The sequence below is a fragment of the Fundulus heteroclitus genome, chromosome 3, assembly GCF_011125445.2.
Source record: "Fundulus heteroclitus isolate FHET01 chromosome 3, MU-UCD_Fhet_4.1, whole genome shotgun sequence".
Lineage (NCBI taxonomy): Eukaryota > Metazoa > Chordata > Actinopteri > Cyprinodontiformes > Fundulidae > Fundulus > Fundulus heteroclitus.
The window spans coordinates 46,501,874-46,528,586 of NC_046363.1; the positions used below are offsets into that span (position 1 = coordinate 46,501,874).

The 26,713-nt window shown below is 46.6% G+C and overlaps 2 protein-coding genes across 4 annotated transcripts; one reads left to right on the forward strand and one right to left on the reverse strand.

The window, feature by feature from the left end:
• Positions 1 to 1,104: 1,104 nt before the first annotated feature.
• Positions 1,105 to 16,507, forward strand: kiaa0319 (KIAA0319 ortholog). 3 transcript variants are annotated; one of them, XM_021311641.2, is made up of 15 exons: positions 1,105 to 1,297; positions 1,928 to 1,994; positions 3,045 to 3,667; positions 8,627 to 8,892; positions 9,975 to 10,018; positions 10,367 to 10,468; positions 10,594 to 10,692; positions 12,460 to 12,611; positions 12,690 to 12,828; positions 12,924 to 13,083; positions 13,176 to 13,312; positions 14,365 to 14,487; positions 14,565 to 14,655; positions 14,771 to 14,862; positions 15,189 to 16,507. In XM_021311641.2, the coding sequence occupies exons 2-15, from the start codon at positions 1,952 to 1,954 to the stop codon at positions 15,338 to 15,340; spliced, it is 2,223 nt and encodes a 740-aa protein (XP_021167316.2). In that variant the 5' UTR covers positions 1,105 to 1,297; positions 1,928 to 1,951; the 3' UTR covers positions 15,341 to 16,507. The 3 variants fall into 3 exon arrangements, with proteins under 3 accessions (XP_021167316.2, XP_035991505.1, XP_012709852.2); XM_036135612.1 differs by lacking the exon at positions 1,105 to 1,297 and adding an exon at positions 1,305 to 1,417 and having other exon boundaries at positions 8,627 to 8,895; positions 9,978 to 10,018; XM_012854398.3 differs by lacking the exon at positions 1,105 to 1,297 and adding an exon at positions 1,305 to 1,417.
• aldh5a1 (aldehyde dehydrogenase 5 family, member A1 (succinate-semialdehyde dehydrogenase)) lies at positions 15,946 to 25,932 on the reverse strand. The gene is made up of 10 exons (XM_012854406.3): positions 25,510 to 25,932; positions 22,804 to 22,887; positions 22,073 to 22,243; positions 20,775 to 20,891; positions 20,554 to 20,697; positions 20,316 to 20,459; positions 20,062 to 20,220; positions 18,666 to 18,829; positions 18,519 to 18,577; positions 15,946 to 18,378 (listed from the first exon to the last, which is right to left on the reverse strand). The coding sequence occupies exons 1-10, from the start codon at positions 25,795 to 25,797 to the stop codon at positions 18,167 to 18,169; spliced, it is 1,542 nt and encodes a 513-aa protein (XP_012709860.1). The 5' UTR covers positions 25,798 to 25,932; the 3' UTR covers positions 15,946 to 18,166.
• Positions 25,933 to 26,713: the final 781 nt, after the last annotated feature.

The window sequence follows — 26,713 nt, forward strand, 5'->3', positions numbered from 1 at the left end:
GAGGAGCTAAATAAGACTATTTGCCAGTGGAATGAGTATTTTTACCCCTAAAATAAGATCATTAGACATCTTGCATGTGAAATAAGATGGAGATGAATTGTTCCTGCTTTAAGTGCAAAAATCTTATTCCATTGACAAATAATCTTATTTAGCTCCTCAAATCAAAGAAAAATACACTAATTTCTAGAAATCTTTATTTACTTTTAGTTCCCTTTGTGCAGTGCGAGACCAGCTTCCTCCCCCGGGTGGCTGAGAGGTAAGGAGAGCTTCTCCATCACCAGAAGGAGCTCAGTAGAGTTGTTGCTCCATCAAAGGGAGTCAGCTGCGGTTGTCCATTTCATCAGGTTGATCCTTGTATGCCTCTCCTTGGAGGTTCTTCAGGTACATCCCACTGAGAGGACCATGCTCTGGCATCAAGGACATCAACCCATGAGCACGTCTTCAGGTGTCCTACAGGCAACATGAGGGACGGGTCGGTCCAGCAGATGTCCCCTCCTCTTCCTCAGCCAGGTCTCTGGAAAACGACGGATGTCCCAGGAGGACATGTTGGTCCTGAAGGCAGCAGACGTTGCTCTAAAACCTGCTCAACCTTTCTGTATCAGTGCTGCTGTAGCACCATCAGTTTTTAGGATTGATTCCAGGAAATATTCCTGAAACCTGTTTGAATTATTGTTAAATAGCTTATTAATTGTGTTCCTGCAGGACTGTTTCCATTTTATGCTATTTTTGTCTTTGGGTCCTAAATGTTGTAGCTGGTGGGACCTTAATTAGTGCGACACAAAGCCCAATAGAGCGAAAGCAGATCCTGATCCCTGCCATCGTAGAGGAGGAGCCCACATCATGGAACCACCTCCAACATCCCAGAGCCTGGCTGGACTCTCCTGGTCCACCAAACATCTGGAGAACTGCTCCACCTGGTCCCTGATGGTCCATGTGGTTCCTGATGGTCCATCCCAGAAGCCTCTGAGCCCAGAGCAGCTGAACCTCCTCTGAGGAGAACATCAGGTTCTTCTCTGCTCTGTGAAGGTAACTGGACCAAGGTTCTCCAGAGTGATCCCTGCTCCATCCATGGGGCTCCATCCGCTGCTGCAGACTGGAAGCGTTCAGGTTTCTTCTTTGGACCGATGCTTGCCGTTGTTTCTTGTTTTATTTTGTAAGCACAGACCGGAAGTGGGACAGGTGTCTCTGCCTGGACGCGACGCGTCTTTTCCCTCCTGCAGAATGAGTGTGACGCTGATCTGGGTTCTAGAGGAGAACCGCTGAGCCGGGTCACACCGGGAGAACAGGTATTCTCCAGGTGGGTTTAATAGCCTGTCACGTGCAGCTGTGTGTTAAAGAGCACGAGGACGGTCGGATGGTTTCACCTTTAGAGGAAAATTCTTGCAAATGGCGGATTAACAGATGCTCCTCTGCGCAGGTGGTTCCGTTCAGAAATCTCCATTTTTACGGGTTTTTGACACAGACGACGTGAAATGTTCTGTTAGCATAAACTAGCTTTTTATTTTTAATAATTCAGACATGTTTTTATCTTCATATGTTACTGATTGTATTTGGTGTTTGACAAACAAAACCGAGAAATGTTTCTTAGTTGGCATCTTTTCAGGAGGAAATCCGGTTTTCATATGTGGGGTTCTTGCTAATTAATGCTTTTAATAAAAGTGATCATTATAAATGCTTTTAGTATAAAAAACGTCATCTATGCGGTTTAGCGTGGTGGACGTTTGATTTTGTCTTCAGTCTCACCGGCTCTGCTGCAGCGGGGCGGAGCTAAATGTGGAGCTGTCCAGCGCAGTGGTGCTGAAACTGCAGCTCTGGCTTTACCTGATCAAACCTGCGGGGAAAATCAGCGAAAATGTTACTTTAGATGAATACCAGGTTATGATTTTTATTTGTCAGCCAGAATCTTTCGGTTGTTCTTTGTTTACAGGCTGCAAATCCAAACAGCGCCTCCATGTGGTGGGAAACGGCTCTACTCCTGATTTACATCCTGGAAGGTAAAAGCATTCAGGAACTTTGAGTTCATGCTTAGATTGAGATTTTTTAACTGATGGAGTTTCTCAAACAGATGTAGGAAAAACTTTTTAAGTAGTTGATATAATAATGACTTCCAGGTTTCAAGGTTTGTGAAATGATTGAAGCACAGTGGTTTCAGCCATGATTCTGTTTGCCAGCATTGGTGAACAGCCGGGTTATCACGTTTAATGTATGACGTTTAGTTGTCATACATTATACTGTTCAACATTTTAGATGAAGTTGCAAATAAATAAAACGCAAAGAAAACCTCCTTACAGACCTTAAAGGGTAAACCCAGTGCTGTTTGGATCTCCATACCTAAGCCATCTGTTCCTTCAGAACCATCATTCAAAGTTTAAACTGGTCTCAGCAGGTTGAACTTTACCGGTTATCATTTTGATCCATTTGTTTTCCCACAATCTCAGTTCAAGTTTGAGGATTTTTTTCAGGTTTTCCCCCAGAATGTGCTGCTTGTGATGGTTCTGACCCGGTCAAATACTCAGAACCTCTTGGTGCTATGAGACCCTCTCAATCATCACCGGGAGGTTTCACCTCTGAAAACATAAGAATTCACATTTCAGGCCAGCAGAAGACTCTGATCTTCAGGGTTTATGAATGATTTTGACTCCACTTATAGTTTTCACACAGCTTCCATTCTTGTCTCTGTTTCCGTCTGCCTGTGTTATGAAAAAGAAGTGTTGCTGTGGGCTGCATTTCACAGGGGGAATCACAATAATGACTCTGCAGTCGCTAAATCTTACATTACTCTGCATCTTATTTTTCCTTAGAACAGAAAAAAGGAGATGCAGGTGAACATTTTCAGGCAGAAGTTGCATCGACACCATTCAAAATGTTGAATGAAAATCTTTGTCCTGAACCGTCTGACAGCGTTCAGAGTTTAACAGTCAGAAATGTGAAAACTGATTTTAAAATCCAATCATGGTGTGATGGACTTTCCCCTGAGCTTGTTTGTAGATAAGTTAAACCTCTTCTCAGCCCCTCACAGCAGAATAACATACTTTCTGTTACAGCTGCAGTGGCGTCACCATGCTGGCAGGGGGCAACCTTTCCAGAGGCGGTGGTATCTCCAGCAGTGGAGAGCAGCAGGATCATGCGTGTGCCCGGTGTGGCCTCCCTGGAACAATGTGTGGTGGCGTGTTGCGACCTGCCCGGCTACAACCTAGCCTGGCTCTTTAAGGGACGCTGCTACATCCTGAGCTGCCAGCAGGGGGCGAACTGTCAGCCCCAGGTTAGGCCAGGGGCTGACTCTGTGCTGGCGTTCCTGCAGAGGGCGTCCCCGCAGTCCCTGCTGCTGCAGTCTCTGGTGAGAGGAGCACCGTATGGTGGCAGCTGGGGGTCCGAAAGGGACCTTGAGCCATTGAAGGGCCTCGCCCTCTTTGATGGGCCCCGTGCGGGCCAATCAGACCCTGGGATGGGGGGTGTGGAGTACTCAGAGGGCAGTCAGGAGCTGCGGGGCAGAGCCGGCCCAGAAGTGGATCCGACCCAGGACACGTTCAACCAATCACAGGAAGAGGGTTCTGAAGGCGAGGAAGCAAAGAGCAACGTGACCCAAATCAGAATGTTGTCTGACAGCAAGTCGGGTCACGAGGACAGAACCGAAGCACCAACAGATGCAGCTGTTGCAGAGAAAACGGTGAGTAAAGACTAAAGCCTGTTTTTACCTGAGAAACACAAACAGATCTGGGCTGAACTCTCAGGTCAGAACCATTAATAACAAACTGTTTGTGGACCAGAACCATTCAGAACAGCCTGAGAGCAAAACAAACCATTTTCAGTGTGTGGTAAGGTATTCACGCTCATTTTATTCACAGATTTCACCACAGTTTTGCTCGGGTTTTATCTAACGGACCAGAACAAAGCTGTATTGGGACCCCCAAAGTCGGTACTCTGTAGAACCGGGGTGGACAATCATTTTTCCAAAGTGGCCACATGACAAAACTCACAGAAATCTAAGTGTTTGCTATGTTCGTTGTAGCCTTATTAGAAACAGCAGCATCAACGTCCATCGATAAGAATCATGTCAAACTGTACATGGAGCCACTGTGGAGCAAATCATTATTACACTGTTTAACTTTCATAGACGCTATTTAGAAAATGTGCATTTTTGCAGCAGTTATGATCATAACTTTATTCAGTAGAGTCCAAAGGGCATAGCTGAATGTATAACAGCTGAAGTCTTTATGGAAAAGAAGAAAAATGTTATTGTTAACTGTATCCACAGAACAAAGAAATCTTTAGGCAAGTTAAGTTTATTTGAGTTGCATTTTAGTAACAAAATCCAAAGTACTGAATATGGACAGAAGAGAATAAAACCTTACAGAGGACAGTAGATTGCAATGGAATAGCAGCAGCAGGTGAAGATAAATTGGACTACAAACTTAATCTAATGACGTTTTAGTGAACTACAACAATCTGAGTTCAACATTTAAAGGCAACTCTGAACAAACAGGGTTTTAAACTTGATTTACAGGAACTCAAGGGATTTAAAGAAATGTTCAAAACTATAAAATAGAGGGTATTTTTTTTATCTGTGGGGACTTTAAAATTGATCTGCTTTGCTCAGATAAGCATAAATCTACAGAAGTGTTTCCAAATACAGTTTACAGTTTGAACTTTTATTCAAAACTCACCAGACAGACCCAGTAGGATCACAACTCACAGCGACACTTTAATATATTTACTAAACTGATAGATAACGACATAATCAGTGGATTATTAATTATATCAGTGGCCGTCCACCGGAGCTTTTTGTTTATGACAGTTGTTATAGGAACGCTGCTGAGGACGACTCTGAGAACAGAGGAGTTGATGATCCAATGCAGTTTTATTTCTATAGCTCCAATTAACATCACGTCATCTCAAGGTTCTTTCCAAAGTCAGACTCCATCAGATCCTCCAGGTTGGTGAGAAAGTTTCCTCTCTAAGGAAACCCAGCAGGTTGCATCAAGTCTCTCCAAGCAGCATTCACTCCTCCTGAAAGAGCGTAGAGCCACAGTGGACAGTCGTCTGCATTGTTGATGGCTTTGCAGCAATCCCTCATACTGAGCATGCATGAAGCGACAGTGGAGAGGAAAACTCCCCTTTAACAGGGAGGAGAACCTCCAGCAGAACCAGAACCAGGCTCAGTGTGAACGCTCATCTGCCTCCACCCACTGGGGCTTAGAGAAGACAGAGCAGAGACACAGAAAGCACAGAAGCTCACATTGACCCAGGAGTACTTTCTATGGTAGAGAAGACAGAGCAGAGACACAGAAAGCACAGAAGCTCACATTGACCCAGGAGTACTTTCTATGGTAGAGAAGACAGAGCAGAGACACAGAAAGCACAGAAGCTCACATTGACCCAGGAGTACTTTCTATGGTAGAGAAGACAGAGCAGAGACACAGAAAGCACAGAAGCTCACATTGACCCAGGAGTACTTTCTATGTTAGAGAAGACAGAGCAGAGACACAGAAAGCTCAGAAGCTCACATTGACCCAGGAGTACTTTCTATGTTAGAGAAGACAGAGCAGAGACACAGAAAGCACAGAAGCTCACATTGACCCAGGAGTACTTTCTATGTTAGATGGTAATAGAGGATGATCTGCCTCCCCTGATGATGTCACAGCTAACAGAACGCCAGACCAAGTGTACCTTCTATGAAGAGAAAAATGACAGAGAACAAAAAGTTAAAAGCTGAAATAACAACAAACAATGCAGATTGGAGAGCAGTAGGAGAACTCAGCAGAGAGAGAGAAATAGACCCTGATGTCCTCCAGCAGCCTAAGCCTATAGCAGCATAACATTCAGTTTTTCACAGCAGTGAAAGAGAGCGATCATGGCTGCTGTTAACAACCATAATAAAAGCTCCACTGACTGATGATGATGATATTGATATGACAACAGTCAGAGTTATTGCTTCAATTGTTGAACCACCGAATCATATCTGAAACGTTTTTCCAAACTGACTAATTTCCAAACATAAAAAAAGAGAACGGCTAAAATCACCATTTTACAAAACTGGAGAAACTATAAGCCTGTTTCTGTATTTTCACAATTTTCCAAGATTTTAATGAAACTTTATTTATAAACACAAACTACTTTTGATTAATGGAGGAAATCACTGCCTCCATAGATAAGATCAGAGATAACTTTATTGTTCCACAATGGGGAAATTTGGGCGTGAGTGTGTGTGGTAGGAAAATCAAACAATAACTGACTTCCCACACTTATTAAATAAGGAAACGGTGAAGTGGTCAAGTTGCAGCACTTTATTGAGAAACAGAGCAGTGATTACATGGTTGAAAGTAATCACACCCATCGGTCCCGCTGCAGCCTTCGTCTGCCTCTTTCTGTCCAGCCTGCGGTCTCGCCTCTTACACCTGACAGCAGCCTCGCTGTGAAACAAAATAAAGACAGTCATATCCTAGACATTCATTATCCTGCAGAGTAAAATACGGCAGCATTGGCTTTGGCAGTCAGCGGATAGTAGAGCTGATATACAGTTCTCGTGTCTCCAGTGCTCACATGTCTGAAGTGACGTCAGGTCATAGTGACTTTAGGATTATGATCCACTAACATTGTGGCAATAAAACACAGACATTATACTAGATTAGTAATATGAAAAACATGCTCATTTACGTTCTAAGGCAACAAAGAATGAACGTATCAGAAATATGGAGCTATCAGTGATAACACATAATATTCAGATAAAATGCAATATTCAGTTAAACAGAAGAAAGATGGCGGATGATTTAGAGAACGACTTGAAAGAAACGATGCATTATGCACGATTGTTCAGCAACACATCAGAGTAGCTAATGGACATCAACATCTGAGGGAGAGTGTACAGGATTCCTTATCGGATCAGAACCCGTGCAACCATCATCATGATGTAAGCGGTTCTGGAGTCTGCTGTGAGTTCAGAGGTTCTGAAGTTTAGCAGCAGCTGGGAGGAAGGACCTGTGGAAGCGCTCCTTAGAACATCTGGGATGCAGCAGTCTGTCCCTGAAAGATCTCACCAGGTTGCCTCCTTCAGAAGTTCTTACTCTGCCAGTCGGTCTCATCACAGAGGAGGACGAGTCACATTCCAGACAGTGGGTCCAGAACTTTGTGGACTGGTACCAGCAGAACCACCTCAGGTTGAATGCAGGGAAAACAAAGGAGCTAGTGGACGTTCTCAGGTCCAGACCACCTCTCTGACCCAGAAGAACATCCAGGGAACTGGTGTGGAGATAGTGGACTCCTCTCGGTACCTGGGTGTTCACCAGAACCATAAACTGGACTGGACTCATAACCCTGATGCTCTTTACAGGACGGGTCAGAGCAGAATCTACCTGCTGAGGAGGCTGAGGTCCTCTGGCCTGCAGGGGGCGCTGCTGCAGACCTTTCATTGACTCTGTGGAGGTATCAGCCATCTTCTCTGGTCTGATGGAGCAGCTGATCAGTAGCAGAGAGGAAGCGGCTGGATAAACTCCTCAGGAGGTCCGGTTCTGTCCTGGGATGCCCTCTGGACCCAGAGCAGGTGGTGGAGACAGGAGGACTGGAAGGATAATGGACAATCCCCATTGTTGTGCTATTACACACTGTTTAAAGTTTATTTAATGTTTAATAGATAACTCTCTGGGCTGATATCAGCTTTCCTGCAACAGCTGAGAAAAATCACAAGGCTGGTTTTGGCGTAGATGGATTGTTTTACTCCGGCGTCTGGTTAGGCAGAAGATAGACTGCAGACTTAGCTTGGATCCAGCTGGCAGTTCTCTGAAGCCCAGTTAGAACCTCTGCAGAGAAGGATGAGTTTCTCCCCTATGCTGCTCCCACAAAGCAACGGGAAGAATGAGAACGATTGTGTGTGGGCAGTGAGCCTTTATACAGTAACGGCACCCTGCTGGGGGGGCGGTTCCTTGGTGCCTGTACAAGGAACAAACTCGGTCTGGTTTTCCCTCATGGCTTGATGGCACAACACCATCATGGGACAATAGGATGGTATTCCTCATCCTCTCTCCAGGTCCACATGATGGATTGATCAGAGCTCTGGGAGATGTTCAAAGCTGGGATGTTATTGTAGAACCTGACCTGCTTTAAACTGGACCAGAACCTCCTCCCTGACCCGTCTGCTGGGTTCCCTGTTGCTGGTTGTTCTCTAAAGAACCTCTGAGGACTCATTAATTAGGTGATATCTAAATTGTATTTTAGGCATTGGATCAGAACTACAAACGCTCTCCTGATGTTTCAGAGTTTGTAGAAAACCATTTTATTCTACTTTGTCCTGTTCTACTTTGTGTTGGTCTGTCACAAAAAACTCATTGAAGTTTGTTGTTGGACCGGGACAGAACTTAGAAAGGTTCTAAGTAAATCCTTTGAAAAAGTTCTGAATTTATTCCAGTTTATCTGACTTCTTTCAACCCCTTCTTCCTTTTTACAATGAAAATATATTTTTTCAGTAGGAAAGAGAGCCATTATTTCTGAATGTGCTTAGAGAACGTTACAGACTGACCCATGTGGAAGGTTCTAGAGTTTCGGTCAGGAGAAATTCTGACAGAACCTCTTTGACTTGTGGTTTGGTGTCCAGGATCTTCTGCTGCTCTTCAGCTTAATTTTTCATCTTTTTCAGGCGAAAACCCAGAAAACTGCAATTCTTCCATCATTGGCACGTGACTCCGCCCCCACACCTGGCGCTGACTCCGCCCCCACACCTGGCGCTGACTCCGCCCCCACATCTGGCGCATACTCGGCGCTGACACCTGCTGTTGGATCTGCCCCCACACCTGGCGCTAACTCCGCCCCCACACCTGGCGCTAACTCCGCCCCCACACCTGGCGCTGGATCCGCCCCCACACCTGGCGCTAACTCCGCCCCCACACCTGGCGCCGACCCTACCCCGACACCAGTGTTGGGTAAGTTACTTTAAAAATGTAATCCGTTACAGTTACAAGTTACTTTGTTTAAAATGTAATTGTAGTGTAACTTTTTCGATTACTTTTAAAAAGTAATGTAACTAATTACTTTTGATTACTTTTTGATTACTTTGTTTTAATGAGTATTGACCCATGTTCAACATTTAATTTTTGAGAACTGAATGTGAACCTTAAAAAAGCGGAATTTCCTGTATATCCAATCAGTAGTTTAAGGACAAGGGTCAGCAAATGCAAATTCTGCCCTGTAAAACAATGACAGCACAATTGTTGCTGTATGATCTGAAGCCCAATTTGGAGCTTTTAAACAGGCTTTGAAAAACTTTGATAATTTGCTGCTGTAATATTATAGATTTTTTTAGAATAAAAAGCTAGCAGACGTGCATAATTAAAAATAACAGAAATACAATTATAGAGCATTCAGTATTGTAAGAAAGCCCACACTGTTTCTGGATAAATACATTATTGTATGAGTTAAGTTCTGTTCCGTTTTCTGCCTTTTTCGTTGTAAAACGGAAATGTCCCATGCTCCTGAATGCACCATAGCTTTCCGACGCTCACGAACGCAACACTGTGAACGCTGAGCTGTCTGTGGACGCGCGTTTGATTTTCCGCTTAAGACAAAGTTTTGCAGTTTCACAACACACGTCGGCTCTCACTGTTTATTGTTGTGGGTGAATAACAAGAGGTGGCTGTCAACAAGCTTGAAGGCTGTCATTTTGATGCGCTGCTTGAGCTGAAATAAAACCGTGAAACGTCCGCTCGCTTGCTGTTCTTTCAGAAGGCTCCACCAGCACAGGATGGATCATCAGAGTGATAGAGACAAGGAGCCGTAGCGGGACACGGCGATACAGGGCGCAAAGCGCAAAGGTTTTTCTTTATATTTTGAAAAAAATGTAACTAAATTTGTAATTCTTAATATTTTCGGAAGTAACTGTAACAGAATTACATATTTTCTCACTGTAACTGTAACGAATTACAGTTACTCTTTTTTTGTAATTAAATTACGTAACGTCGTTACATGTAATCCGTTACTCCCCAACACTGCCCGACACATAGCTATGACATCATCATCACCAGAGTGAACCCAGGTAGGTGTCCCTGATCCTAAGAATGTTAAGTGAAGGTCCGGTCCGTTCAGAGGAACAGAACCCTGGAAGGCAGGAGAAGAAGGACCTGAACCTTGAACCATGTGATGGTTCTGGAGGTTCTGTCTCCTCGGTAGAATCAGTGACATCACAGAACTGGATGGAAATGAGTCTTTACAGAGACAGAACATGTTTAGGCTAATGATACAGAAAACAAACTCTGAGTGGGTCAGAACCACAGAACCAGTTGCAGAAATGTTTTACCTTGGTCCATTTCCTTGTTTTGGTTCTGGTGCCTGCTTGTACCTCCTACCTGAGATTCAGCGGGTTTATCTGGACCTCTTCATGCAGGTCCCTCCCTGGCAGCGTCCCTGGGAAACCCTGTGGACATCAGCGCTGCTACAACATCAGAACCGAGCGGTTTCTCTGAGGCTGGAAACAAACATGCATCAGGTCTGACCAAAAGTCCTGCAGATGGTTCTGGTTCAGGTTCCTATGCAGAACCTTTATCAACTAACCTGATCTGCTGAAGGTCACTTCCTGTGAGCAGAAGAGCTAAAATCTTTTTGTTCTGACAGACCCGGTAAGGTTCCTCCCATCTTCATCGACCGATCCTCTGATTCAGCGTGTGTCCTCTGACCACTCCACCATGGGAACATGGGCTTCTGCTACTGCAGGTATGTTTGTATGTAGTTTTATTGGTGCATAAAAACTCATCTTCAGAACCAATCTCTGCTCTAAATGCTGATCAGCACCAAATAATCTACTTTCAGCAGTTATCACCAGTTATTGCACCGTAAACTGCAGAAAATACGGGCAGAGTTGCTCCCTCTGCATTCACTCCTATAAAGACCTAGCCAATATGGCGGCGACACAGGATGCGCCACACGACATAATGAGGCGTCTAGTATAGTTTGTCTATGGGTCGGAGTGTGTGAATGTGGGGGGGGGGGGGGGGATATTTCAGCCGGTTATACTCAGTGTCTGGAGCGTGGCAGTCTTTATAACTCGTGATTAAATTTCTTTATTTGTCCCTGTGGGGGAAATATTGTTTCAGTACAGCCCATTAGGAGAAAGACAGACATGGGTGGATGGGAGACTGCAGGCACAGCCTTGCCAGGCGCTGCATTCTACCCCTCCCCCCCCCCCCCCCCCCCCTCTCCCAGTGACCGGTTATAGGCACAAGCCCCCCAGCAACCCTCCACGGAGAACCTGAGAGAGGATGGCTTCTAGGTCTTTTTATTTTAATGACCTTTTATTTCAAAGACTTAAAGGACTTCTTTTAAATCCATGAGGCAAACTGAGGAGCAGATCAGACAGACTGGTCTCTGTTCTCCACCTCCATCAACACCACTGTGGTCCCATACCTGTGCAGGCAGAGAGAAGCTGTGCTTTATTTGGATTTATTAAGACCACCACGAGCACTTTTAAATTTGTAATTGCTGTTTTAAATTGTTGTGATTTATGTCTTTAAAACTAGGGTCTGTGATTTTTCTGGAAGTTTCCCCAAGTCCCTTTTCTGAATAACTGCTCCAGACCGTCTTACCAGGTCTTCCATTCTTCAGGGGGATCGTGTGAAAAAGAAATCTCCAAAATCCTCTCTGGTCTTATTTCTTTCTACTGAGATCTTCCTCTTCTTCTCATAAACATGAGCAGCAGGGATTGGTCAGTTTTTACAGGCCTGCAGCTCCAGAGATCGATTCTTAACCTCTTTTTTCTGAATATATAATATATGAACTACTGCCAGGATGGAAGGACGATTTTACCCAGTATAACGAAAAGTGTTTCTGAACAGGATTACTAACTATAGCTTTAAGCAGGTCTCTCTTGTAAATGATAGAGTTGCAAGGGTACCTGCGGTAGCACGGGTTGGGGAGTTTGTCCTGCAATTGGCGGGTTGCCGGTTCGATTCCCATTCCGACCATCTCAGTCGTTGGTCAGAGGAGCCGGTGGCGCCGATGAAGGACAGCCTCTGGCAGTCCGCCCCAGGGCAGCTGTGGCTGCTAGCGTAGCTCACCACCGTCAGGGTGTGAACGACTGTAGAGTAAAACGCTTTGGGGTCGTTGGACTTGATAAAGTATAAGCCAGCTTTTATTTTGGTAGTACACTTCCGCATATAATCGTGTTTATTTGCATATTAGCTAAACATGCCGATCCAAGCTAAATGTTTAGTTGGCAAGGTAAATATTTAGTTTAGAACAGTAACAATTATAAATGCAAGAATCAAAAGGTGAAAATATGACTTGGAAAAATTAACCCCCATTTATTTTTTGTCTAAATTTAACTCATCTAACTTTTTTTGTGTAACTTTATAAGCAGTAACTCATAGCTAGGGACGGTTTTATAGGTCTAAATGTCTCTGTAGCAGCAGATTTGAACATTTCTCCCCACCGCCATCTCCTGGCTCCTCTGAATCCTCACGCCGTCTCTCCTTCCTCCTGCAGCCAGGAGTCTTCCTCCGGTCGCCCACGCCAGCGGCAGCCATGTTCTCACTCTGCCAAACAACTCTCTGGTCCTCAAAGGCTCTGTGACCGATGGGGACCAGACCCAGGTCCGGTACCAGTGGACCAGGGACAGCCAGAGCCCAGCTGCCGGGGTACGGGCCGCTCTGAACGGTTTCAGTCAGGACAGAACCAAAAGGGAACGGATCAGATAACCTCCACGTTCTCTGCAGGAGGTTCTGTTCGGCTCAGAGACCCAGCCGTCCCTCTACCTGTCGGACCTGGTTGAAGGGACCTACCTGTTCCAGCTGAGGGTGACGGACGCTCAGGGCCGCTCCAGCTCAGCCACGGCCACCGTGGAGGTCCGACCAGGTGAGGCTGACGGCTGTTCTGCTGAGGTTCTGCTGAGGTTCTGTGGGTAAATAGATTTCAGGTAACTGCAGTGGGTTCCTGCTTTGTTTCTGTAGAACCTGGTGGCGGCCAGCAGGTGGAGCTGGAGCTGCTGGTGTCGGTGTCTCAGGTGAGCGTGGCTCAGCGGGACGCGGTGGTGGGACAGCTCGCCACAGTGATCCATGTCCTGGAACGAGACATCTGGGTCCGAGCGCTGCAGAGGAGGACTCATCTCAGGTACCAGAACCTGGATAGATGGCGTCTGAGCCGTAATTCTTCCCCTGGACCTGTTTGCTGTGTGACAGCGGGGCCTTCGTGTTCTGTTGCAGTACGGTTCTGCAGTTCTCGGTCCAGGGCCCCGCGGGGCCCCTCGCTGCCTCCAGCCTGGTGGTTCTGCTGAGGAAGCAGCTGCTCAGAGAAAGGAGCGACTTCCTGCTCTTCAAAGTGCTGAGAGTCGACACCGTCGGTAAATTGGTGACGGACCGTCTGCGATCATGTTTCAGATACATAATCAGGGAACTTCTGTCTGTAGGCATTAAAGTTTTCAACCCCTTCCCCATTTCTTAGCTTTTTATCACACTTCAATGATTCAGATCATCAAAATGTTCAAATGAAACAAGGTGATAAAAACATCTCCAAAGGCGTCAGAACTGGATCAGTAAATGAGGATTTAACCTGCTTCATGTTGTCAGACAGGGTTCTGTGGTTAATTACGTTCATAATTTAGTGAGGGTGTGACAACTTTTTCACATCAGGTTGGTTTGGATAGATTTATATTAACCAGATAATTTTAACTTTAGTTTTACCTGAACATTTAAGACGTACCTAAGAGGTGAATACTTTTCCACAGCTCTGTAAATTCTAACTCTTAGAAAACTCATCGTTGGCCAGTGAAGGACTGAAGGATTTTATTTTACCAATAAAATCTGAACCAGAATGGTCCAGGCAGCTTAATGGTGGCTGGAAGTGAGACGGTCAGTCTCGGCATGTGGTTCTGGATCCAGCAGATCTGGAGGAGGAAGCGGTCCCATAACCTCTGAGGAGCAGATTAAAGGGTTTGGACTCAGAAACCGAGCCAACTGGAACACTTTGGTCCAGTTGGCTCGGTTTGACGGCTCACAGGCTGTCTGTGTGGTGCGTTCAAGTGCTGTTCGTTGATATGAGCCGACCCGGCTGCTGGCTTGGTTCTGCAGGTTCTGTTTGCTCTGGAAGCATAAATCTGTAGACCAGATCCAGGTCTTTGATTCTTGTTTTAAGTTTTAACAAAAAACATTTAAAAAGCTTTTCTTTGACTCTCCATGAACTGAAACTGTTGGAGATTTTAAGAATGTTTGTTCTGCCTCTGTTCTTAAGCCTAAACGTTTAAGACGCGGAACCAGAACCAAAGAAAATGGTGGCCGGTGCCTGTGGCGCGGCGCCCTGTGTGGCGACCCTTATCAGAAGTCAGCTTAGGAGGCGGGGCTTATTGCGGGGAGCTTGCACAGCTGACTCTCTTTATGCTTCGTTTGTTCACGTCAGCGTGCGAGCTGAGCTGCTCGGGGCGGGGCCAGTGTGACCCAATCACCAAGCAGTGTTCCTGCGACCCGTTCTGGACCGAGAACCTGATCCGGCTTTACCTCGGCGACGGACAGAGCAACTGTGGTAACGCTTTAGATTTTATTCCCGTCTTCCTCGCTGTAAAGGAAGTGGCGCGGTGATGTGACTCTGCTTGTTCTCAGAGTGGAGAGTCCTGTACGTGATCCTGAGCAGCTTCCTGATGATGGTCTTCATCCTGTCGCTCAGCTGGGCCTTCATCTGCTGCAGCAGGAGGTGAGTCTGGGCCTGCAGGAGGCGACCCGGTCCCTGACCCGGTCTGACCCGGTCCCTGTCCCTGACCCAGTCTGACCCTGACCCGGTCTGACCCGGTCCCGCCGTGTGTCTGCAGGAGGAAGCGGACCAAAGGCAGGAAGAAGACCAGGTACACCATCCTAGACGACATGGACGAGCAGGAGCGGCTGGAGCTGCGACCCAGATTCAGTGAGTTTCTTCTCCAGAGCTGCAGGAAGGTTCAGTCGGGTGGAAATCACACGTATGAGCCGCAGACGGGTCCCTGGCCTCGGTGACCCGTTCAGTAGCTGCAGAACCCGGGTCCAGCAGAACCGCGTCTGTACTCTGACTCTGCAGAACCTTCTCAGCTCTCACTGGTTGGTTTTGGACCATTTTAAACCAAAAAAACAAAACAAACTGGTGCAGATTTGATCTTTAGGGTTGGGGTAAAGTTTATGTTCCAGGTCAGAAGTTCTCACAGGTTCTGTCCAGGTCCAGATCGGTTTCAGCTTTCTCTCTGATCGTGTCCTCTGCAGGTCTGAAGCACCGCAGCACGGAGCACAACTCCAGCCTCATGATGTCCGAGTCGGAGCTGGACAGCGACCAGGACGCCGTCTTCAGCCGCCCGGTCCGCAACAGGAGCCGCGTCGGCTCCCAGCCCGGCCGCAGCGGCAACGCCTTCGGCTGAAGGACTTCCTGCGCTCCTGGACCGGGTCTGAGGGACGTCTGGGGTTCAGAGAGGAAGCAGCTGCAGACGGTTCTTTCCACCAGAACGTCTGGTTCTGAGGAATCAGACGTAGAGACGCACCGTCTCCCAGCAGCTTCTGGTTAAACCGCCAGGCTGACTCTAACCCTGAAGCCTGTAGGGGGCAGCACCGAGCAGCCCACTGCTGCCCAGGACCGTTCAGGTTCTGATCCAGAGGCCCGTCTGGACCTCAGACGGATCCTTCCTTCGGTAAAACTGACCCAGATGTGAATGTTCTGCATCTGGACCGCCTAATGAAGCCCAGACCAGCTTCAGCGCCGCTTTCCTCGGTTCTGACGGACACTGAGCCTCTGGACCTGCAGCAGAACCGCACGACCCGGAACCCGGACCTGCAGCTGGTTTCAAGAACCGATGGAGACGATCAGCTGGACTGAGATGTTCTGGCGCTGCAGCTCCCAGCCGCCTGACGACCCGTTAAAGTTCCTGGTCCGACCCAGTTTAACGTCCTGAAGGTTCCAGTACCAGAGGTTCCTCCTCTGGTCCAATACGGTTCAGAAAAACTAAATAAAATAAGGCAATAAGACGCGTTTTACTCCCACCAGTTTAATTCAGATCAAACAGAAACAAAGATTACTGGAATCAGACGATTCACCTCCATCGGATCAGAACCGGCCTTTAAAGAACTTCTTGATTCTGAGATCGACCAACTCAGAAATACATTAGTGACCATATTTTCAAAAAATGTGGCATTAAGAGCGTGATTGCTCCGTTAAGTTTTTTATAAGGACTTAAAATTATCCCTCAGCGACCGCTAGGCTGAAAGTGCAGTTTGGGTCACATGGTACGGTGACGTAGATGAAGCTCAGGCTACGCTACAGAGAGAACAACGGAGAACACGACGATAAGTTCAGATGCAGATTCACAAAGTGATGATTTTAACAGGAAAGACAGACGAACATCTGCAGCTTTTCCACCGTCTGCCTTCAGTAACGTTCCTCAGGACCGGCGCGTTCAGACCCGATCCGGTTCCAGGAGCAAAACCAGTTCAGACGTTTCACATCGGCACCGAGAGGAAAAACCCAAACAGGACAAAGTCCCGGTTCCACTGGCTGCCTTCAGTTCTCTGAGATTAAAGTCATCATGAAAGTTCATGTTTAGTGTTTTTAGTTTGTCTCCAATCAGCTTCCAGGGTGTGAAGAATGGGCGGAGCTTAGTGCTTCAATATAATTTATACTAATATAATAAATGTTCAGAGGTAAAAAGCTCTTTATGTCAGATGATATAAAAAGCAGGATTAAAAGGAGAGACAGCTCTCTGGGTTCTGGTAAAGGTTCTGGAAACAGACCCAGTGGGCCGGCACCAGAACACAGCCCTGCTTGGGAACCGTTTGGACTCTGAACATGGGAACGTTTCTCTGACCCTGAAGGGATTAGAACCCAGATTGATCTCTGGAACCGTGACCTCTGGCCAGAACATGGAGGTTCTACGTTCCTTTAGTGGCAGCATCATCAGCTGTGTGTCTGGATGGAGGCGGAGCCACGGCACACAAACATGGACCGGGTAAATCAAAGTTCTGGGAAACCTACTGGGTCTCATAGTAAATCTAGAGCTTTGGACCGTTTCTGGGTCGGTACCAAGGTGCTGATGACGTCACTGCGGGCATTTAGGATAAGTGCATTCCCTAACTCCATCACCAGGTGGCAGTATTCATTACTGATCCTTTACAGGGTTCCTGCAGCATAAGGCAAGATAAATTCAAGACTTTTTAATGCCACTTGAAATAAAAAGTTAAGACCAACTTAATATATACAAGATTAAAAAAACTTTCCATACAGGAACAAAGCTAAAAGCACATATTTAACAACTATTAAACTGAATTCATGAACTTTGTTTTATTCCCTAGTAAATTAAGCAATAAATCAGTTTTAAAAACAACATAATCAGTGCTAACTCCTTTGGTTAGCATGCCGTGGTACTGCAGCCTTTCTTCAGTTCCTCCTCCACCTGTTGCAACTTTGCTATTTTGTCTTTAACGCTTTCTTAGCGTGTTTATGATGCGTTGTGACATCACCGTGCCGGACGTTCTCTCATCACCGTCTCACCGTGTTCAAAGTCCACAACACCTCTGCTTTCGTACCGCCAAACAGCAACTGCTCCCCAGGCGCATCACATGGCAGCCCACTGCTCCCCGAGGGGATGGGTTAAGATGCAGAAGTGAATTTCTCCATTGTTAGATCAATAAAGTTCAGTTATTATTATTATTATTATTATTATTATTATTATTGTCCGTTGATCTGTTTCTATCTCACAGCCGTCTCTGACATCACCGTCGTTGACGCAGACGGCTGTGGAGGCGTTTCAGAGACGAAGGGGAACAGAACTGAGATACCTGCTGGTTTCATTATTGGGACGGAACCAATACAGGGCTGTTCGGTGAATAAAAAAATTAATAAATTGTTTCAGTTATTTTAATGTTTGATATGGATTACAAAAATAAAATCCTATTTATGACATGGTAACAAATTTAAGACCTATGAATGACTGATTTAAGACATTTTAATACCGATTAAGGCCTTAGTTTTATACTGAAGAATTCAATGCCTTTTCAGACTTTTTAAGGAACCGCAGGAACCCTGCTTTAATCGGTGGAGAACCAGCGGCAGGACGGATTAGAACGTGTTAATTTCAGCGCTGTGGAACCAAACAGAACCGGGTCATAATGATCCACCAGCAGCTTCTCCAACACACAGACGTTAACCACATACGACCCGCTCCGTTGCGGTACCAGCGGGTCGGTACCGGCCCGGTTCAGGGCCTCAGTCCTCCGAAGCACATGTACTTCACCTCCAGGTACTCGTCAACGCCGTACCTGGAGCCCTCGCGGCCCAGGCCGGACTGTTTGACCCCCCCGAAGGTGGCCTCTGGGGTGGAGAGCAGGCCCTCGTTAACGCCGACCATGCCCACCTGCAGCGCCTCGGCCACCCGCCACACCTGCCCCACGTCCTGAGAGTAGAAGTAGCCTGCAAGCAGAGAGCGGACCAAGCGGATCAGAACCATCAGAACCATCATGTGTGGCGTAGAGGTGGAGCGGCCCATCGACAGCCAGACCTAGAGACGTTGGCTTGGTTCTGAGAACCAAACGATGAGGTTCTGGTCTCACCTGCCAGCCCGACGTCGGCAGCGTTGGCCACAGCCAGAGCTTCTTCTTCTGTCTCAAACCTGCAGATCAGAACCAGCAGCTGATGGGTCCAGAACCAGGGAGGTCCGCGTATATAAACCGGTCCTTGGTTTCTGAGCGCAGACCCACCTGATGACCGGAACCAGCGGTCCAAACGTCTCCTCCTTGGTACACAGCATGTCGGTGGAGACGTCAGCCAGCAGGGTGGGCTCCATGAAGGACCCGTCCAGGCGGTTCCCCCCCTTCAGAACCTTGGCTCCACGAGACACCGCGTCCGATATCTGATGCATGACCTGAGGGACGGAGACAGAAAACCGTTCTCCATCAGAACCTCAGGAGAACGTCGGGTTCAGGTGCAGCTGGAGGAACCTCAGCATCTCTCCACCCTGAGAACCAAACCCAGTCGCTAAGGTCCGGCCCAAAGTTCCCAAAGTTCCACTTCCTGTTTAAGCTGAGAACTAAACCTGAAACAGGCTGCAGAACCTCATCCTGATCCAAAACTAGAACCATCTGAACCTGGACCGTCTCTGCCAGAACCAGTCAGAACCAGTCAGACGTGAATATCTGACCAAGAACTTCCTCCACTTGTTCTAGAGGTACCTCTCAGAACCTCTCCCAGAACTACCTGACCAGAACCATCTGCTCTAGAACTACCTGACCTAGAACTACCTGACCCAGAACCGTCTGATCTAGAACTACCTGACCCAGAACCGTCTGATCTAGAACCGTCTGACCCAGAACCATCTGATCTAGAACTACCTGACCCAGAACCTTCTGCTCTAGAACCATCTGACCCAGAACCGTCTGATCCAGAACCATCTGATGTAGAACCATCTGATCCAGAGCCATCTGATCTAGAACCGTCTGACCCAGAACCGTCTGATCTAGAACTACCTGACTCAGAATCGTCTGATCTAGAACCATCTGATCTAGAACTACCTGACCCAGAACCGTCTGCTCTAGAACTACCTGACCCAGAACCGTCTGCTCTAGAACTGTCTGTTCCAGAACCATCTGACCCAGAACCACCTGACCCAGAACCATCTGATCTAGAACTACCTGACCCAAAACCTTCTGCTCTAGAACTACCTGACCCAGAACCGTCTGCTCTAGAACCGTCTGACCCAGAACCATCTGCTCTAGAACGACCTGACCAGAACCATCTTCTCTAGAACTACCTGACCAGAACCATCTGACCCAGAACCGTCTGATCTAGAACCGTCTGACCCAGAACCATCTTATCTAGAACTACCTGACCCAGAACCGTCTGCTCTAGAACCGTCTGACCCAGAACCATCTGATCTAGAACTACCTGACCCAGAACCATCTGCTCTAGAACGACCTGACCAGAACCATCTTCTCTAGAACTACCTGACCAGAACCATCTGACCCAGAACCGTCTGCTCTAGAACCATCTGACCCAGAACCACCTGACCCAGAACCATCTGATCCAGAACCATTTGATCCAGAACCCAGAACCATCAGCAGTGGTTAATTCTGGAAACATGAGGAACTTCAGACCAACCTTCTCTGCAGCTCTGCTGTTGATCAGAGGTCCTTGCGTGGTGTTTGGTTCTGACCCGTGACCCAAACGGAGCTCGGCGTCCATCGCCCGTCCCAACTTGTCCACGAAGCGCTCGTAGACGCCGCTCTGAACCAGGAAGCGGTTGGAGCACACGCAGGTCTGCAGAACAGGAGGAGGAGTCAGCGGGTTCTGCGGCGGGTTCTGCAGCGGGTTCTGCGCCGCAGCGCCACGGAGTGCCGGGTCTCTGAGCTCACCTGCCCAGAGTTCCTGAACTTGGAGGCCATGGCTCCGCCCACAGCGCTGTCCACGTCTGCGCTGTCGAACACGATGAAGGGGGCGTGGCCACCCAGCTCCATGGAGACCCTCTTCACCGTGTCGGCGGCCATTTTCAGCAACACCTGGAGGGAGAAAGACAGGAAGGACTCAGAGCTCCTCCTGAGGTCCGGTCGGTTCCTGCGGGCCGCTCACAGGACGTTCTCTGCAAGCCTTCACCTTCCCGGTGGCCGTGGATCCCGTGAAGGAGATCTTGGCCACCAGCGGGTCGGTGCAGAGGACCTGACCGACCGCCGGGGTCTTCTCTCTGGAGCAGGGCACCACGTTGACCACGCCCGCAGGGATCCCCGCCTGCTCCGCCAGCTGCAGGAGACAGGAAGCGGCGTGAAAAGGAGCTCCTTCAGGAGTAGATCTGCAGCGAAGCGCGACAGGAAGCGGACCTGAGCCAGAGCCAGGGCGGACAGCGGCGTGTCCTCGGCCGGCTTCACCACCACCGTGCAGCCGGCAGCCAGAGCAGCTCCAGCCTTCCTGGTGATCATGGCGCTGGGGAAGTTCCACTGAGGGGAGAGCAGACACACGTCTTCACTCCGTTCCTGAGTTCTGGACTCCAGGAGTCAGAGAGAACATCCTGCCGACGCAGGAACAACCTCTCAGATGTTCCCGTCCTCCTGGTTCACCGAGATCATAGTTAACCATCTCAGTCAGCTGCACTGGAGCAGAAACATCGACATCATGGAGGAAACAAGCTTCCCAGCCCTTAAAGGTGCACAGCCACGTTATTTGACTTTTTTATTTAGACGTCAGCAGCTCAAAGTTTTATTAAACATCACGTCCTGCTGGCGTATTAGTTGCTATTTTGGTGTTTTACGCTTAGTTTTTGCTTAAACTCATAGTAAATAAAGTCTTTCATGTTTATTTATGATTTTAATGGAAGTAGGTACTGCACATGTGCAGCAGGGGTTAAAACCAGGAAGTGGCTAACGGCTGTTAGCATCTCCCAGCGGTGAGAAAGATCCAGTGACAAAAACACAAATGATCTGATTCCTGGAGGGAAAATCCTGGAATGTCTCTGGGAATCCAGTCAGAACGTTGATGTTCACTGAAGCTGAACCTGCCGAGGCTCAGATGTGACGCAGAGTTGATGACGTGAGTAAATGTTCTGATATTAGGCTCTTACAGCTGCTGTACATCGGTTTATTTAATTAATAACGGTCTTCATCACCCTGAGCTGCTGCTTTAATGTGAGGCGTTGCAGAGGGTCAGGCTCAGTCTGACATTATTTATAATTGATTTATTAATTAAACCAGCATTATGGTAGTTCTGTGATACTGCTGCTAGCTGGCGCCACATCTGATTATATCGTTTAATCACACCTGTTTTTGGGCTAATTACCACAAAAGTGACAATAAAACACCATCAGGATGGAGGCTTGGTGTAGAGAACCTTATTTTATCATCAAACGTTTTTTGGTCTTTTTAAAGCATAACGTGGCTATGTACCTTTAACCTGCCAGGCTCCATTTTTATTCCCCGTCACAAACAGACGATGCTGCATCCTGCTGCTCAGTGTCTCACAGAGGATCTCGGTATAAACTGAAGCTTCTCATTAAACCGTGCAGAAGAATCAGCAGCTGGAACATCTGGAACAAGGTCATCTTCAAAATGAACATCAGACCTGATTTAGGTTCTCCAGAGCCAGAACACTTTGCTCTAAGGTGACGTTCGTCCCGTCTGCTCACCGGCGTGATGATGCTGGCCACCCCTACTGGCTGTTTGAGGAGGAGGATCTTCCTGTCTTTAGCCGGAGATGGAACGATGTCCCCGTAAACTCTCCGAGCTTCTTCTGAGAACCACTCCAGGAAGGAGGCGGAGTACGCCACCTCTCCTAGAGACTCCCGCATGGGTTTACCCTGCAACACACACGCAGGTTCTACTGAAAACTGAGGACCTTGTCCTTTCTAGAGCTTCATGCTGACCTAAACTCAAATGAGCCCACAGACCTGAACATTATCCTAGCCTAGTGTTTCTCAGCGAGGGTGTTTGCTTAAAGGTAAAGTTTACACCAAAGATTAACAACAAAACCAGTTTAAACTTTGACGTATGTGTGAAAAACTTTCTTCTGCAACATTAAAACATGCTTTGCTCTGCAGCCGCACCGATCGTAACTCCTCTCTTCTTCACTGTTTCTGTCAGCCTCTGTGCTGCTTTCAGGAGAACGGGACATCACAGTATCATCTGTAAAAATCCGCCCACTCACAATATTAACACCAATCAAACGTGTTTAATCTCTGGTTCTAACCTTCTGATTTAAGTGTTGGAAGGAGGCATGGGAAGCTTAAAAAGTGGTAAGAAGCTGGACTAAGATGACTTTCTCTGCGCTGGGAGCTTCTGACTCTGCAGCTCCCTGAACGTCTGCAGACACATGGATGCTCAGCCTTCAGCTGCTGCTAAAGCAGGACTATTTACTCACACATTCAAACGTGATCAGCTTGGCGAGGTCCTCTTTGTGCAGCACCAGCAGGTCGAACCACTTCCTCAGCAGGACGCTCCTCTCCTGCAGCAGAGGAAAGGTGGAGGGAAGTCATCACGGCTGAGATGTTGTCCTCCTGGCTCCAGAAGAGCTCAGCAGGACCTGAACTGGACGAAGGCAGCTCTGAACGCTCCTTCACTACACAAATAAATAAACGGTCCGACTCCGTAAGCTAGCATCAGCGCATCTAACGGTGATCCTGATGCTAAGCAGGCGCCTGTTGCTGATGATTAGCTGCAGGAAGAGTCAGCGATCGGTCAGAGGATCAGACGCTGCTGCTGCTGAGAGGCTGGAACGATTTGATTAAAATGTATTTTGTTTTAGTTCATCTTCAAAATTAAATTCTATTTGGATTGTGGCGATATTGTAACAACTAAAATATTTTAATATTTAAAACAGCGGTTCCCAAACGTTTTTAGCTGCACACACCCTTCAGTGTCCCAACTGGGTCGACGCAAAATAAAAATCTGTCGCAGTTACAACCGTCACAATAAAGGTTCATCATGCCATCAGGCTTGTCGGCGGTGCAGGTAGAAAGCTGACGGCACGGCGCCAGTCACAGGATGACGGCATTTCTGTTGCTGCCAGGCGATAATTTAAGTTCACATTGTTTCTACAAGGACTCAGAGAGACACCGAGTATTTCACTGAACCTTCAACCCAACGTCTTTTTTCCAGAGTTAAAAACGTTTTGTTGCTTTCAGAAATGTTATTTCATTTTCTCTGCAGTGGTTCGTTGAGTGTAACACAGTATAGTTTGTTTATACAAACTGTTGTTATATCAGTTATTTCATTTCAAATTTCTAAAGGGTTTTGTGGCTCCCAGGGTTTTCTTTACTGTGTGGAAATGGTCCAAATGGCTCTGAGTGGTAAAGGTTGCCGACCCCTGGGCTGGAACACCGAACCAGTGAAGATGAAGACTATTGTTTTCTAAATAATTAAATATTTAACATTTTAATATTATGCTGTATGTGCAAAACCTGCTGTTATATTTCAATTATTAAAGTACTAAAACTGGCACATAAACTTCCTGATGGAGTGGCTCATGTATTTTCCAGCCTCTCCATGTCTATACCTGTATATTAAATATGATAAAACACTTAAATATGTATGCACAGACCCTGTATATGGCTGATAAATATATTGAGTTTTTAAAGAGATAACGACCAGATTTTCAGATTAAAGGTAAGTTTATAAGGTGGCATGCAGTGAATTAATTTTTGCAGTGAATTAATGGTTGCAGTGAATTAATGGTTGCAGTGAATTAGCAAATTAATGGTTGCAGTGAATTAGCAAATTAATGGTTGCAGTGAATTAATGGTTACAGTGAATTAATGGTTGCAGTGAATTAGTGAATTAATAGTTACAGTGAATTAATGGTTGCAGTGAATTAATGGTTACAGTGAATTAATGGTTGCAGTGAATTAGTGAATTAATAGTTACAGTGAATTAATGGTTGCAGTGAATTAGTGGATTAATAGTTACAGTGAATTAATGGTTGCAGTGATTTAATGGTTGCAGTGAATTAGTAAATTAATGGTTGCAGTGAATTAATAGTTGCAGTGAATTAATAGTTGCAGTGAATTAATGGTTACAGTGAATTAGTGAATTAATAGTTACAGTGAATTAATGGTTGCAGTGAATTAATGGTTCCAGTGAATTAATGGTTCCAGTGAAATAGTAAATTAATGGTTGCAGTGAATTAATGGTTGCAGTGAATTAATAGTTGCAGTGAATTAATAGTTACAGTGAATTAATGGTTACAGTGAATTAATGGTTGCAGTGAATTAGTAAATTAATGGTTGCAGTGAATGAATAGTTGCAATGAATTAATGGTTACAGTGAATTAATGGTTGCAGTGAATTAGTGAATTAATAGTTACAGTGAATTAATGGTTACAGTGAATTAATAGTTGCAGTGAATTAATGGTTACAGTGAATTAATGGTTGCAGTGAATTAGTGAATTAATAGTTACAGTGAATTAATGGTTACAGTGAATTAATAGTTGCAGTGAATTAATGGTTACAGTGAATTAATGGTTGCAGTGAATTAGTGAATTAATAGTTACAGTGAATTAATGGTTGCAGTGAATTAATGGTTCCAGTGAATTAATGGTTGCAGCGAATTAGTAAATTAATGGTTGCAGTGAATTAATGGTTGCAGTGAATTAATAGTTACAGTGAATTAATGGTTGCAGTGAATTAATGGTTACAGTGAATTAGTGAATTAATAGTTACAGTGAATTAATGGTTGCAGTGAATTAATGGTTGCAGTGAATTAATGGTTGCAGTGAATTAATGGTTGCAGTGCATGTGTGTGCATGCGTTAATTGAGCAGCCGAATGCCACATATTCATTAGGCTTTGCTGGCGTTTCATCTGTGTGCAGAAATGTGAAAATAATGAAGCTTCCTAAAATGCTTTGCCTCCCTCAGCTGCTGCAGAAACATCCCTGGAGCTGCTGAAAACTGTGGAATAGAAAGCTTTTAGTGGCCTACGTGTGCGCCGAACCAAAGCGCGTTAATGGTTAACACGCATACCGGAGGCACCGACGGTTCCGTTTCTCTCTTCGGTAAATATTCGGCCTTCACGGTGAAAACGGGATATTTTAAGCGGAGTTCTGCAGCGCAGACGGCAGCAGCCTCCTACCTTAGCCGTGGTCTGCTTCCAGGACTGAAACGCCTCATAGGCGGCCTCCACCGCCTGCTTGGCCTCTGCGGGACCGCAGTCAGACACCCGGGCCAGCTCCTGTCCGGTGGCCGGGTCCAGAACCGGGAACACCGAGGCGGCGGAGACCCAGCGGCCGCCCAAGTAGCCCTGAGTCCGGAGCAGCGCAGCGGGGACGTCCAGGCTGTAGCGTCTGCGCAGGGAGGCAGGGAGGCCGGGGGGGAGCTGCCGGAGGAACCGGCGGCTCCTCAGGACCCTGACCGCAGACATAGCGGGAGCAGAGGAGCTCTGAGGCGGAGGACGGAGGAGTTTATCCGCGGAGAGGCAGCTGGAGCTCCTGCAGGCAGCGGTATCTGTATGCGGGGCAGAGCGCTCCTCCTCCCCTCACGTGACCAGCCTGCTCCGTCACGTGGCTCAGCAGCGACAGCCAATCAGAACGCAGGCTCAGCCTGGCCCCGCCCACTCATCTCTATCTCTCTCTTTCTCTCTCGCGCCATTTGGCTACAATTTAATGACGTAAATGAAACAACAACAAGTTTATATAAGCACATAAAAAACACGAGAAAGAACATAAATTCATCGTACAATGTACTTAGACTTTTATTTATCCCATTAAAACGTGTTATCTAAGATAAGCTAACATGAGATTATCCTTTATTTAGATATAATATAAGAGGTGGATTAGGAAAAAAAACACTATGGACATAACATTATTATTATTATTAACAATAATAAATTGTAATAATAAAATAAAATTCACAAAAACCGGAAGGTCAACAGTTTCATGATAGGTAAAATGTAAAAAGTATCGGTATCGTATCGACATCTGCGATACTGACCCGTATTTACTTGGTATCGGATCGATTAAGAATTCCCGGTGTTGCCCACATCTGGCACAGACTACAGACAGCGCTGCTTCTGGTCTCATAAAAACTACAAATCCCATCTCTGCAGGAAACCCTGGTCACTCTGGGAAGAACAGTTCTGCTGGTTGGATTCTGTCTGCGTTGTTAACCGTTTTTTTCTTGTATGAATACGAAATTTTCAGTTTTGTTGTTTAATGTGATGGAAGCTGACTGAGCAGCCATGGACCCCGACAAAGGTCACATTTCTGGAGCCAAGCGACCCCAGACTAATTACTCACTTTATTGGTTTATTCTCGGCCAGTAGAAATAAATACTGTATA

Bases quoted from the DNA above. Each gene is read 5' to 3' on its own strand.
- aldh5a1 (XM_012854406.3), bottom strand. From the start codon at position 25,797: ATGTCTGCGGTCAGGGTCCTGAGGAGCCGCCGGTTCCTCCGGCAGCTC. The intron at 22,244-22,803 runs GTGAGTAAATAG...TGTGTGTTGCAG, and splicing joins AGCTGATCACGTTTGAATGT to GGTAAACCCATGCGGGAGTC. The intron at 18,578-18,665 runs GTGGGTCTGCGC...TCTGATCTGCAG, and splicing joins CCGCTGGTTCCGGTCATCAG to GTTTGAGACAGAAGAAGAAG.
- kiaa0319 (XM_036135612.1), top strand. From the start codon at position 1,355: ATGGTTTCACCTTTAGAGGAAAATTCTTGCAAATGGCGGATTAACAGA. The intron at 1,995-3,044 runs GTAAAAGCATTC...TTTCTGTTACAG, and splicing joins CCTGATTTACATCCTGGAAG to CTGCAGTGGCGTCACCATGC. The intron at 14,488-14,564 runs GTAACGCTTTAG...GCTTGTTCTCAG, and splicing joins CGACGGACAGAGCAACTGTG to AGTGGAGAGTCCTGTACGTG.